The following is a 14,678-nucleotide window of genomic DNA, read 5'->3' as shown; positions in this document are numbered from 1 at the left end:
GGTGTTTTTACTATGATATTGTAATGTATAATCTGAAACTTCTATACTGCCTGCTAGGAGCTAGACAAGTTAATTCGATCTCAGCCTCAGAGTTGGGTTTCTCACAGTGACAGCCACAATTGTGTAGCCAGCGTGTGTCAGTCTTGCTGATACACAGAACAGTTTCATCATGCAAGGCTCTGATTTAACCTTGCTTTTAGTAAACCTTACTTCATCTGCACATTACCCAAATTATAATACTAGATTACAGTAATTTTTACATCATTGGGGCACCCATTTCCACTTGTGTGCTTAGTTTCCCAGTAACATGTTATGATGACATAGTATGTTAGGGAAGTATTGCTAAGGAGTTGCAGTGTCTGAGGTAGGAGAAAACAGGGTTACAACTGATGTATGTTCCATCATTAAGTAAAAATTCTGTACAGAATTTAAAAGCTGTTTGGGCTGATCAGTCTCTATAGTATGTCCCAGTAAGATGAAGATCTGTCTGTGATGGGAACCACAGAATGTCTTTATGGTGATTGCTCAAGTCAGCATTTTATGAACCACTTTAAAAGCTGTCTTTAAAAAAAACCATACCATGTGTATAAAAACTTGGGTATAAGCAATAGGCAAGGTAATGCATTTATTGTGTAATTTAAAAGAGAAATTTTAACTGCTAATGTAGAAATTCTTCTTTTCTTGGTTTTGAATTTAGGTCTTCGGAGATTTGGGTCTTTCCCCCCTTTCTAGACATGCTAGCTCTCAAATCCCATGTTATTAAAGCTTTCTGGGGGTGGGAGGTGTGGAACCAGGGTATTTGTGTACAGTCTGCTTTTAGCTTAGGCCTTGGGGAGATGAGGGACACAGGCTGAGTTGAGTTTAGTCCATATTGTGTCCGTCTAATGCTTTCACAAAACATAGTTTTACAATGGGTCATTAGACTTGATTGTAAAAAACAACCAAAGGAAATTACTTCAGGGTTGAGCCTTTTATAGTTAACCTTTCTTGATTTCAGTCACGTTGACCTGTCTGGTGAAGTTGCCCATCCATTCTCAGTTTAAATATTAACCAATATTTACTAATCTGTTAGATTGTCCTCATGTGGTTAGTAATTACGGACTGCTGATAGTTGCAGTGTCAGTTTGTATGAAAATGAGCAGATAAATGGTTGCCTATATTATATATAGGCTAAAGTGTAGAATTTATACTGGATTGCCTACCTTAGAGCGAGTGTGTGTGTAAATATATGTATGTATATGAATGCCAGCATATTAAATAGTATTTATATGGGCTGTTTGATTTCACTGTAATCTGCTGATAACAGTAGATGAAATACTCTTTTCAATTTCTGTGATTGTGGGAAGAGTGGACTTGAGTTAAGAAGCTGATGACAAGCCAAATGAAGAATAAAAATTGGAGGAGTCAGGAGTTCCTTTTCTGAGGAAAAGTATCATTTGGCTCCCAGTCAGGAAACTGACTGTTTGTGCCAAAGTGCAGCTTGAGGAGGGTCAGAGGGAGGGTAGTGGCCTCATTGAGTCCCTGTTTCTGTTTCTATGTCCTTTAAAAGGAGATAGAAGGGGGGGACGACGACACGGTTTTGCATGGGTTGTTTTATTTATTTCACTGTGTGGTGGGTTGACCTCGGCTGGCTGCCAGACCCCCGCCCAGCCGCTCTCTTGCTCCCCCTCCTCCACAGGACAGGGGAGAAAATAGGATGGAATAGCTCATGGGTCACGATAAGGACAGGGAGATCGCTTACCAATTACTGTCATGGGCAAAACAGACTCGACTTGGGGAAAATTAATTTAATTTATTGTCAATTAAAAATAGAGTAGGGTGGTGAGAAAGAAAGAAAAAACTAAAACTACCTTCCTCCCTGCCCCCCCCCTTCTTCCCAGGCTCAGCTTCACTCTTTCATCCCAGACTCCTCTATCTCCTCGCCCCGAGCGGGGCAGGAGGACGGGGAGCAGGGGTTGTGGTCAGCCCATCCCAGCTCCTCTCTGCCGCTCCTGCCTCCCCACGCTGCTCCCTTACTCCAGCCTGGGGCCACCCCCCCGGGCTGCAGTCCTCCGAGAACCTCTCCGCCGTGGGTCCTCTCCACGGGCTGCAGTCCTTCAGGAACAGGCTGCTCCAGAATAAGCCTGCCCTGCAGCCTCTCGCCACGGACACCCCGTGAACACTGCTATGTCCGTAACAGTATTTCTAGGTAGTAAAATTGCCTTTTAAACTGAGATTGTTGAATAGTAAAGGCACTACTGGTGAAAATGATACAAGGGGCTATCTGTATTTGACAGGCTAAAAAAAAGTGGTGGTGGGGGGGTGAAATCAGGTTTTCAATAGGCGATATACAGAACTACAGCTTGTCAGTAACTTGGTGAAATGACCGTGGTTAAAAGATTCAGCATCACCCATTTGTATTAATGGCTGAGGTTAACAGTATAATGTGGTAAATGTCACCCCCTGCCCCTTTCTTGTGCCCCTGGATTGGAAAGTTTGGCGCTGTTCCTGTTTAAACAAAAATAATTACAGATTTTTGTTGTCATCTAAGACAATGGCTTTGTGTGGAAAGAGTGTCATTATCGAAACAGTAGCAGGTTTTTTCCTTCTGTTAATTTGAGAACTACTTTGACAAAAAGCATTGACTTATGAAGGACCTGACTCGAAGGTATCCCACCTTACAGCTTTTAAATGAAGGGGTTGTCATTCAGCCGAACACTTCAGTGAGAGCACCGGGTTGCATTTTGATTGCCCGTTTCTGACTGCTTCGGGGAATTGTGATGTACTGAAGGCACGAGTTCAAAATAGTAATACAATTATCTGAGCCAGTATCAATTCTGTGAGTTTAGCTTTGTAGACTGTAATTTAAAGAAAACAGTAGAGCACAATGAGGAATATATGGTAATTCTGGAGAATCTAATTCTGCAAAGCCAGATTTTAATTGCTTTTGTAAAACATCAGTAATTGTGTGGCTCAACTTAATCTCATCTGCTGGGACAAGAGATTTCCATTGCCATCATTTGGTTTCTGTTCTTACACCAAAGTTTATTGCCATTTTTGCTGTGCCTGTTCAAATACTTTTGGGCATGCAGTGACTATTAGGTGTGTGAGATGATCCAGGATTTTAAGTAGGTTTTGTAATTATTTTTCTCAGTGCAGTTATTTCATTGATTTGATCTAGAACTACTTCATTGATTTGATCTAGAACTACTTCATTGATTTGGTTTAGAAAACTGGTAGGAATGACTATCCCTGTTATGACTGTCATTGTTACAACTTTATTTTGTAAGTAGTTCACAGAAACTGAGTGGGAGATAAACAGTGCTGCAGAAGAAGAAAACAAGGAATGGGGGGGGAAACAGATTGAAAATCTTAGTAGCAAAATTGTGAATGTAAATCATCCTGTGATGTGCATGGAAAAGATGCCTTTTCTTCCAGACCCATATTGTGCATTTTTCCACACCTTCAGTGAATGATCATCTTATAGGATCCCTATTTTTCTGTCCTATTCATATCAGTTAGACCCAGCTGGGTTTAGCTCTGTTAAAGAATCCTCATGGCTGGTAAATGCGAAGAGCACCTTGTTAAACCAGTGCAATTTAGTTATCCATAGGAAGAGCACAAATAGCTAGCAAAGCAGTAGAGATGAAAGTAAAAGCTTGCTTTTGCATATAGCGATAAGTTCAGCTCAGCGTTTCACTCTAAGGCTAAATTTGTTCTGTTCAACCTGCACACCCCAAAACATTAGGCAAGTTACTTGCACTGCTGCAGCTGGCTCTGACAATCCACCCTTCGGCATTTCTCTTCCTTGGAACACATCCCGTTTCATCCGATTCAAAATTTCTTTTCCTTGAAAGTTTCTATCCAAAATCTCCCAAGATTTTGAGCAGCAACCTTGAGCCTAATCAAATGCATTTCTTCAGAGAGATGAGGACAGAGGGTCAGGGGAACTCCTCCTGTAGTGGATTCTTAGTATTGTCCTTCTGAGCTGTCAAACTGTAGCCAGCATTTTGAGTTCACAGCAGATGTAACGTTTAGTCACTTTTTCAGAAAGACAATAACATCACATGATCTCAAAATAAGTAGGGTGAAGCTATTGAATCCTGAAGAAAAAAAAAAGTGCCTTAATAGGGCATTTCAAGTGCTTTTGTTGTGAGAGTGAAGTGCTGTGGATATGTAAAAAATGTTCTTGAATATGTATGTTCTTAATTTAACTCTGTGAAATTTATATATGAACGCTAATTGCTTGTCAATAGTTGTCTCCTTTTCTGTTTTACTTGTTGCACCCTTCTGTTTTTAGTGCTTACAGATATTGTTATGATTGAATGACACATTGGAGAAATACCAAGAGTAAAGAAGTATTTTGTGTTTAATGAAGAGAAAGTGATGTATGAATTTTAGCAATCCAGGCCACCTGCAGAGCTTTTTTTCTGAAGTTTGTGAACTGCCACACTATATTTAATATCTTGTTTTTGAAATTACATAAAATGAATTTTAAAAAACCCTGTCCTTGCATGTGACACTCACATTCTGGAGTCTTCTGAAACAGAATTGTTGTTGGATGCTATTTCCAAGTGCAAGGCTTAGTAGGTGTATATATTTCAAGCTAGTAACATACGTGCTGTATGCTTAGTAATACCTGCACGTTTCTCTTGAAGCTTTTTTGAGTTGGTATAGCGTGGAAGGCAATGTTTTTATGAAAGAGTTCTGAATTGCGGAGACTGGGTCACGTGTACCACCTGCTCTCAGCAACCTGGTGGTGCTGGAAACACAGGGACAGATCAGTAATTCTGCCAGCATTAGTCCGAGTTATTCCTTGTCTCATACTGGACCCAGCTCCTGCCTACACCAGTTGAAGAAGGAGCTTGACCGTTACACAACATTCCCACCTTCACTGAGCTAGAGGAGGAATAATTTGTATTAGTTGCTTGGCCAGGAGCAGGGCACGTATCTTCCAGTTAGGTTTGGCTTCTCTTTGCTCCCTGTATCTACTGGAGCCAGAAGATCCCACAGATGACACTCAGGGATGCCTTCACTGCGTAGCTAATGTGCTGCTGGCCAGCTGGGGTTGGTTTGGGTGGGAGCATTCACACAGCGAAGTCCTACACTGATTAGTATCCTTGTTGTTTCTGCACTTGTGTGTGTCTGGCAGCATGTGATTGCTCTGGGGAGCTTGGGGATTCCTTTGCAATCAGTCATGTCTGCTGTGGGACAGCTTGTTTGTGCTGCAGGGCAGGGAGAAAAGATCTGGAAGGTCTTTCCCAACCTAAATCATTCTATGGGAGAGGAGCTTAGGGTCTGCTCTTGCTACACGTGGGCTGCTTCCATCAGAGGTGGACGAGGCCTCGGGCTCTGAGCCTGCCTGTCCACTGCGAGCTCACCAAGTCTGGGTTTAAAGCATCTCCAGACTGAAGAGGCTTGGACTCCAACATGAGTAACAGTCCAGGTTAGCTGTAGAGTGTGTTAGGCAATTTGTGTTGCATCCTTCTGTTTCAGATGCTGTTTTTTCTGTTAGTCCTGCCAGAAGATCCAAAATAACTTGTTTAGAAGGTTGTTTTTACCCAGTAGTTAGAGAGTTAGAAGAACATAACTGGAAATAAATCCAATATTAAAGTTTTGTAACAGCTCCTGATTTGCCTCTTCTGCATTTACACATTTTTTTGTTTGATCTTCCCTTTGTTCTTTAATATGTTCTTGACTTTTTTTGTTAACTTTCATTTAAGTTTTCTAATTCTTTTCACCTTTTATATTTACATGATGCTCCTTTCAGTCTTTATCGCTGCTTTTGGTTCTTCTTTACACTTCTTCCTTTTGTTTTTCTTTGGAGAAATTTACTACTTTGTTGTCCCTTCATATGGCTTTGCCTTCCTTAGCTATGCTGCTCCCGTGTGCCATTTTTTCCAGTGTTAGCCTTAAGGAAAGGAAGCTCTGTATTCATTAAGAAGTGAATAATGGTGGAAGGAAATGTGTGCAAGAGTACATGAAATGGTGTTTAATCCTTTTCCCTGAAGATGCTGGAGAAGATCAGACAGGTTGGTGAGAGACAGCTGGGAAGTATAGAACAGTACCTTGGCAGCCTTGTTGAAAAAAAGTGTCTTTCAGGAAATGGTGAATAACCTCTAAGTATAATGATGTAACTGGGAAAGGGAAAGAATGGGTAACAGAACAAGCTGAAAACAATAGGAATTGTTGCTGCCAAGGCTGGGGTTTCCTGCATCTTTGAGGATTTTCTTTAAACTCATGTTTTTGAGCTGCTTGAGATATCTGCACGGAACTTTGGAGCTAACAGCTAAGAAACACTGCTCGGTGTCCGGCTGGGAGTTGTGTTTCAGCGGCACCCCGTGTAGCTCCACGGGGTGTGCAGGGATGGGGAGGACCCTCAGTGGGTGCCCTCTCCCATCATTCTAGCAGATAGTATTTCTCAGCAGCTACTGAGGGATGCCAGCCTATGGACTGAGTGAAGCTGACTGTTTTTTTAAATACAGTAGGTCTATTAATAGCTGATAGATATTCGCAACACTGATAGGCAGTTGTTAGTTAACTTTAAGATGACTAAGCCAGGCCACTTCCCCCTCACTTATCTTTGTATCAAACTAGCAAAATGCCAGTCCAATTTGAATCTGTTTGCTCTAATATCGTTAACATGCTTCTGTGGGTCTGGGTCCCGGGGGTCTGACAATAGCCTGAGGTTCACAGCACTTTAATGTTGTTTGTAATCTTATGGCAAAGAAATTCCATTACCTCTTCCCTTCGTATATTTGTATTTCAAGATCATGCATTCTCTATCCCAGTCCTGAAGCACATATATATTTATGATTAATGGTATATGTACATGCCATTAATATTATGTCACTTTTGTGTATCCTTTTTAACAAGTGAAAATAAATGCCTTGAAAATATTTTCATTCTGCACACTGGTTTATCAAACTGACACATTTAAAAGCCCTTTTTTAAACTAGAAATCAGATTTAATATCCTGATTAATTTATTCCAACCTCATCCTCTCTGCACACAATGCCGTGTAACGTGAATTGCATCTACTGACTTGCATGTAAAGATGAGTTTGATTTTAAACAGTCAGTTCTCAAAACTAGAGAGCTCTGATACATTTTAATTTGTTTCTAGCTTGATTTCATTTACACTTCCTGTGAGTGCATTTGGAATAAACAGATTTATCAATTTTTAAAATATTCAATAGCATTATCATATTAAAACTGTATTTAGATTTATGGCTGAAAATACAGTGGAACAATTCACAGTATTCTTAAACAATTAGGCTTAACAACATAACAACAAGCTACCCAAAATTTAAAATTCATACATTTAGAATTGGGGTCAAACCTCCATTCTGAAGTTTAAAAAACAAAACAAAATCAACAAACCACATAAACAACCTGCTCCCCCAACAAGTAATATCTCAGAGCACAGAATCAATGAAGCTTCATCTCCTCTGAATGCGCACCCTCAAAACGAACAGCCATGTGAATTACCGCTCTAGTAAGAATTCTGCCTCATAAGCTTCCTCACTGGACTTGGTTAGTACTACTGTTGTGTTGTCATCTGCATTAATTATCCATTAATTAGTGAAAACCTGCTCTGAAGCATGACGTAAACTGCTAATTAACCTTTTCATTTTTGTAATAGAATTTTATCTGCTGGTAGACTATGTGGAAGTAGAAAAGTTATCTTTATGGCGGGAGAGGTTTATAGGACTCGAATGTTTAGGCTCTCAAAGACAACCCAACTAGATCTGTTTGTCATTAAGCTGCGTTTCAAAGCTTGCAACTTCCAGTGAGCCATCAAAAAAGGAGTGGGTTTTGTTTGGTATCTGAGATGGAGCACTCATCGTTATGGAAGTGGAAGTGTGATTAACTCTGTTTTCAAAAACGTTGTACCAAACTTAAAAAAAAGAAAAGAAACAAAACAAAAAAGGACTGCTTTTAAGTTTAGGACCCCTGTTTTGCTTAGTTAAGTTGTTATCCAACCTGTAAAGTCAGAGAGAAGGTAACTTAATCGGACAAAATGCTTGAGAAGTAAAACTTGATTGTAATGTTTTGCCCTATTCTAAGCTTTCAAAGGAGGTCATAAATGAGATATAAAATTACTGGTTTTTCTGTTATGCTTGGTGTTGGTGTGGGCTTAATAATGCTGGTTAGACAGTTTAAAAAAACAAATGTTGCTTAGCTTTTTCCTTATTGAAGATGACAAAATATTTATTTTTAAGTTTTCTTGAAATAAGCGTGGGGAAAAAAAGATCTACAGCATGTGAAAGAGTATGATTCAGTGTTTATCAAGTTACATTTTATTAATAGCAACAATGCTGTAAACAGATGCTTTAGTGATTACTTAAAATGAAACAAAATAGTCCTTGTATGGAGTAGGGGAAAAAGGATTTAAGGTCATGAATACTGTAACTGAGGTTTTTTTCTTTAAAGAAAAAAAAAAAATTAAGTGTGCCTGCAGCACAGATCACTGTAGTTGGATATGCATGTACTGCTTGCTTTCTGGAAGCATTGAACTATCTGCTAAAACTCATCTCCCAGTACTGCTTTTTTTTATTCTCTGGTGTCTAGAGTGAAAAGTGCAGGGTTGTTATCATTTTCAAGTGCCACACAGGTTTTGCAAGCCTCATATTAACTTGAATGTTAGTGTCATTCAGTAGGAATACGGGAAAAACTGTGGCCATCTTTCATGTGAAAATAAGCTGCCATATTTGACTGCCAGGCCGTAGATTTCGTCAGCTCCGGCGCAGGGTCGGGGTGGGTGTTAGTGTTCAGTGGTTCACGTGGGAGGTGGTCACAGGGCTGGGGCTTCTTTCTTGAATTAAGAAGGTTTCTGAAGGTAAGAGAGGCTAGGTCTTAGGCTCTCTGTGAGTTATATTCTATGTGCAAGTGTCCTAAGTTTGTGTTTGGGTTTGTTGTTTTTTTTTTTCCTAACGTATATGCTAACCTGCCTAGCATCTGAAAGACAAAGATCTGTAAGAAGGTAGAAGTAGTACTTTTGGTTAACAAGATTTTCTAGACTACCATAGTGTTTTTTGTTTCTTTTGGTCCCCCCCACCCCGTTTTCCTAAGAAAACATGGATTACAAAGTTGTGCCTCCTGCACAGGTCTGTCGTCATTTCTGTTTTCCTCCCTCCTTACTAGTTTTTAGTCCTTTGACAAATTCCAAACAGATTTATGCCAAGTTTTGTAGTCTAAAGGATACTCTTTTTCCAGAAGTTCCATGAAAAAGTTTGCCTCTTTGATTAATGCTCCCAGTATGAGAAAGGGAGAGCATGAGCTAAATTCTTACTAGAGCGGTAATTCACATGGCTGTTCGTTTTGAGGGTGCGCATTCAGAGGAGATGAAGCTTCATTGATTCTGTGCTCTGAGATATTACTTGTTGGGGGAGCAGGTTGTTTATGTGGTTTGTTGATTTTGTTTTGTTTTTTAAACTTCAGAATGGAGGTTTGACCCCAATTCTAAATGTATGAATTTTAAATTTTGGGTAGCTTGTTGTTATGTTGTTAAGCCTAATTGTTTAAGAATACTGTGAATTGTTCCACTGTATTTTCAGCCATAAATCTAAATACAGTTTTAATATGGTAATGCTATTGAATATTTTAAAAATTGATAAATCTGTTTATTCCAAATGCACCACAGTATTAGGAAATACAAAAAGAATGTTGTCTGCTTGTATTTTACTTTTTATGCCTACCATAATGCAATCACTTCTGTTATACACATAAATAAAATGGCGCCATGCTTGCGGCTTCTTAATGAAGAATTAGATTGGAAAATAACTGATTGTATTATAAGACAAAGATATTGCTGTTATTGTCATGAAAAGGTAGAAGTGAATAATTTAGCAAATGTTAATAGCACAAGGACCATATTACTAAATTCACAGCAGGATGTAATGAAAATTTTGTCAAATGCAACTGCAAAAATAATGCCTTTTATTTCCTGTTGACATCATGATGTCTCCTTTTAGTATTAACCATTATGATATCAGGCCAGTCCTGCTCACTTCTTCATTAGATCACATTTTTGATCAAGAATTTTTATGTATCTTAAAAAACCCAACAAAGATGGTATGGCAGAAGTAGTTGTTTATTTCTGGGCTGTTATTGCCATATCACAGAAATAAATTTAGAGTATGAATACCACATTATTCAAAAATTAGTTAATGACTCCTCAAAACAGGTAGTGGAGAAAGAGTTTTATCTGATGGATGAATTGGTTTTGTAAACAGCTGTTGGTAGTGCAAGTTAGGAGGTTTGGTTGAACATGGTTTTTAATTGATCTGAATTGGTTACCTGCCTTGCTGTGCTGGATGTAGCTCAGCTAATAATTCATAGTTTCGTGCTTTCCTTTCGCCCCGCTCCCTTTTTAGGTTAAGGTTTTTTTTTTCTTTTCTGAAATATTCGACAGATGGTAGCTGTAGTTTCATGTACTATCAAAAGAGTTTTCCAACTTAAACATTGGATACATGCTTTCTCTCTTAAGTAGTGGTTACTTTCCAGCTCTTTTCAGGTATCTAGAATTAGCTTTCCCTTGCTTTCTCTTATCTGCCTATTCTAGGCTTTGTGGAATAAATGATACAAGTCTTATGTTTATAACTTGGGCACATTTTACACCACCTGTTGCAATAATGTACACTTAATTGTTTTTATTCTTCATTGTTAGATCTTGCTTCTGAATATTAGTGAACACTGTTGTTTGTGCTCTTTAAATATAGGACTTGACGTGGGATGACTGTACTGTTGTAGGCAGTTGGTGACAGTACCTGTAGTTTACTCTCTGAATACTACTGGCTTCAGGAAAGGAACTGTGAGGCAGTGTTCTGACCTGCAGTCTCCTTGGTGTGGGAGGAATATGCGTAAATCTTGGTAGTCAGCTTAGCCATGAACATGTTATCAGGATATGCTTCACAGCACTTCCCTCAGACTTACTCAGTCAAGTAACTTTGACTGAAATGTGTTGGTTCTTCCTAAAATAAGCTAAAAAATATTTAGTTGTTTATTACCTACTAATTTAGGTTTGAATGAAATTTTGGGGAAAAATATTTTAATCCTGCCATGCAACTTATTTAAATATTACTATGTTGTTATTTGCTTGAGAATCTGAAAATGAAACTGCTTAGATCATTTTAATTGAATAAACCAGAAAATACAAGTGTGAAAAGGTAATTGGATGAAATAATTTGTTCTTTTAACATGATTTATTTTACCTGTCAGTGTCTCTTTTTAAATGTTCCAGCTGGTGGGAATACATTATTACACCTCATTTTCAGTCTTTGAAGTATAAACACTACTTCTGAAGAAGAGCAAATCAAAACAAATATGATGGGACTTGTGCTTTGTATTGACTGCATTTTTGTGATTCATTTGAAGGTCATTCTGTGAGACTGCTGGGTCAGAAAAAGGATAATGGAAAACGTTTGGGGGGAGCACGACTGGATTTGCCAAAGATTAGGAAGAATCCACTGATAGAAATCATTTCCATCAATACAGGGTAAGAATGTTCCAAATTTATAAAACATTAAGTACTGCTGAGGAATTCAATTGATCTCTTTCTGTAGGCCTGGTGTATTACTCCGAAGTTACATAGCAGGGGGCAGGATGACCACTTTATATAGTAAAAGATTTTAAATGGCATTCTCTCTGGAAAATAAATCCCTGTTTACTTGGGTACAAGACTTCTGCTGCTCTAAGGCTCCATACAATCATGCAGTCCTCTTTGTAAGTTCATCTAACTCTTTCTCAAAAGAAAAAGTCCTAAGAAAATTGGAGAAGAAAAAAGCATTTAGAGTTTTTTCATGTGCTCTTTTGATTTCTATGAAAGCAGTTCTGTAATATCATTAGTAACTCGTTAAGATCTCTAAACACCTGATTGTCAGCCCAGATGTATTAATGGCTAAACTATATGTAGTTATTTGCTTCTTGCCCCTCTACTATGTTTGTAAAGAGTTATCATGCTTGTATTTCAGCCTTTTCTTTGTTTGAATAAGCTACCCTCTGCCTATCAAGCAACTCTTAATGCTCATTTCTCCATAAGGCTATAAGCGTTTTTCTGTTCTGTATTTCTGCTTTGAAGAAATCTATTTTAATATTTTTTCCCTTGATGCTTTCCTTTTCTCAACTCCACTTGGTCATCTCCTATTTGGTCAGTTTCCTAAAAAAAAACAAACCAAATGAAAAAAAACCACACAAGTCCTCTTCTGATTTTCCCATCTTCTTCAAATTATGTAGTAATTTCCCAGGTGGTAAAATGCAAAATGCGTTGTTCTAGGCATCCCAGGTAGGTGTGAACTTACTGCCTAGAGAAAAAAAATGTGGTAGCTCTTAGCTGTCTTTGGTTTGAGTTTAGTCTAGTACTTTCATAAGCATTTCATAAAAGAGTTTTGCTACAATCCTCTTTGTCTCTTACTTCCTTGTTTTTAAGTAACCTTGCCTTCATAATTTGCTGTAAAACCTAGTGTGATATTGTGATGGGTTGACCCTGGCTGAACGCCAGGTGCCCACCAAAGCCGTTCTATCACTCCCCCATCCTCAGCTGGACAGGGGAGAGAAAAATATAACAAAAAAGCTTGCGGGTCAAGATAAGGACAGGAGAGATCATTCACTAATTACCGTCACAGGCAAAACAGACTCAGCTTAGGGAAAATTAGCTCGATTTATTACAAATCAGCCAGAGTAAGGTAAATGAGAAATAAAACAAAATCTCAGAACACCTTCCCTCCACCCCTCCCTTCTTCCCGGGCACAACTTCACTCCCGGATTTCTCCACCAAGCCCCCCCAGCGGCACAAGGTGGACAGGGATGGGGTTTACGGTCATCACACGTTACTTTCTGCCGCTTCACCTCCTCAGGGGCAGGACTCCTCACACTCTTCCCCTGCTCCAGCGTGGGGTCCCACCCACAGGAGACAGTCCTCCACGAACTTTCTCCAACGTGGGCCATTCCCACGGGCTGCAGTTCTTCACGAACTGCTCCAGCATGGGTCCTTTCCACGGTGTGCAGTCCTTCAGGAGCACACTGCTCCAGCGTGGGTCCCCCACGGGGTCACAAGTCCTGCCAGAAAACCTGCTCCGTGGGCTCCTCTCTCCACAGATCCGCAGGTCCTGCCAGGAACCTGCTCCAGCGCAGGGTTCCCACGGGGTCACAGCCTCCTTCGGGAACCCACCTGCTCCGGCGTGGGGTCCTCCCCGGGCTGCAGGTGGAGATCTGCTCCACCGTGGACCTCCCTGGACTGCAGGGGGACAGCCTGCCTCACCAGGGTCTTCACCACGGGCTGCAGGGGAATCTTCGCTCTGGCGCCTGGAGCATCTCCTCCCCCTCCTTCTGCACTGACCTTGGTGTCCGCAGGGTTGTTTCTCTTACATGTTCTCACTCCTCTCTCTGGCGGCTGTTTTTCTCACTGTCCCAACTTTTTTTCCTTCTTAAAAATGTTATCACAGAGGTGTTACCACTATCACTGATTGGCTCGGCCTTGGCCGGCGGCGGGTCCGTCTTAGAGCCGGCTGGTATGGGCTCGCTCTCTCTCGAACACAGGGGAAGCTTCCAGCAGCTTCTTACAGGAGCCACCCCTGTAACCGCCCCCGCTACCAAAACCTTGCCACATAAAACCAATACAGGTATTTAGGTCAGAGTACCAGTTCAAGGCTTAGTGTGGTTACTTTTTCTTCCTCTGACTTATGGTAAACATATGGGTGATGTTTTGTCATATTGCTGAATTATAATACCTTTTTAAACTGCAGTTTCATGCATTGATTTTTTTTTTTTATTTTTTTTTTTTAAGTCTGGATATGAGCTCTTCAGGTGCAGTTACTTGAAGTGATCTAAATTTTTTTCCTTATTGTCTTTACTGTCGACATCGTGTTTGTGCCCATGTGATTGAATTCCTTTTCATGATTAAAAATAAGCAAAGCACTCTTTTATGTTTGGTTGTGTCTCAGATAGTATAAATTTTTCTTTTCCATTAATATTTATCAAAATCTAATCTTATAATATCTTTCTAGTTGTAAATGTTGTCAAGGATGTAAACTAATAGAGCCATGGTCTTGTTTACATGTCTTTTGTTTTGTAGTAGTGTGTTTAAGATGGTAAAATGTATTGCTATTTCTAACACCAGGTTATAGCTAGCCTAATTACAGAGGTTAATACAAGAAGGGTACTATAGGGTATATACACTTGATAGTAGGTGGCTGATGAGAGTATCAACCCTTTGAAAGAAAAAAATTTTAATATATTTTGAATATATGTGTTTTCATACTGGATTTTAAAACAAATTATCTCCCAAGTTGATCGAACTGCAGACAATTAACATCTCCCTAAGACGTTACCTTTGGAAAACCTTTTATTTAGAACCTGATAGTTTACAAATACTACTTTGCTTAGTAGTTATTCATGTTCTCAGGTCAATAGAATATGTATTTTATACCATAGGGTAATCTAAAAAATACTAGAAACCACAAAAATGTATTTATTTCATGGAGAATAATGTCAAATATGACTTGATAAGACCAGAGTATTCTGAAGACCTCAAACAAACAAGTCAGTTGTATAAGACACCTAAATTAACTAATGTCCCATTCTATGTTACATCACATGTTCAAGGAATCCTGTCTCTCTTGAAATACAGGTTATTGTGTTTTCCTGTCCTTCTTTTCCCTTTCCCCCTCCCCAGTCTCTCCACCTGTGCATTGCAGGTGA

General features: G+C 39.5%; 1 protein-coding gene across 1 annotated transcript in view; it reads left to right on the top strand.

Annotated features, from left to right (window-relative positions):
• CDKAL1 (CDK5 regulatory subunit associated protein 1-like 1) overlaps window positions 1-14,678 on the top strand; it is a 418,113-nt gene that overhangs the window by 144,606 nt on the left and 258,829 nt on the right. Inside the window, exon 8 of the mRNA XM_010573154.1 lies at window positions 11,358-11,478. Within this exon, the coding sequence (XP_010571456.1) occupies window positions 11,358-11,478 (121 nt within the window). The remainder of the gene's footprint in view (window positions 1-11,357; window positions 11,479-14,678) is intronic.

This window comes from Haliaeetus leucocephalus, unplaced genomic scaffold (assembly GCF_000737465.1).
Source record: "Haliaeetus leucocephalus isolate CR32 unplaced genomic scaffold, Haliaeetus_leucocephalus-4.0 Scaffold373, whole genome shotgun sequence".
NCBI lineage: Eukaryota > Metazoa > Chordata > Aves > Accipitriformes > Accipitridae > Haliaeetus > Haliaeetus leucocephalus.
Note: the sequence above shows the minus strand (reverse complement) of the source record. Positions and strands in the feature narration are given on the sequence as shown.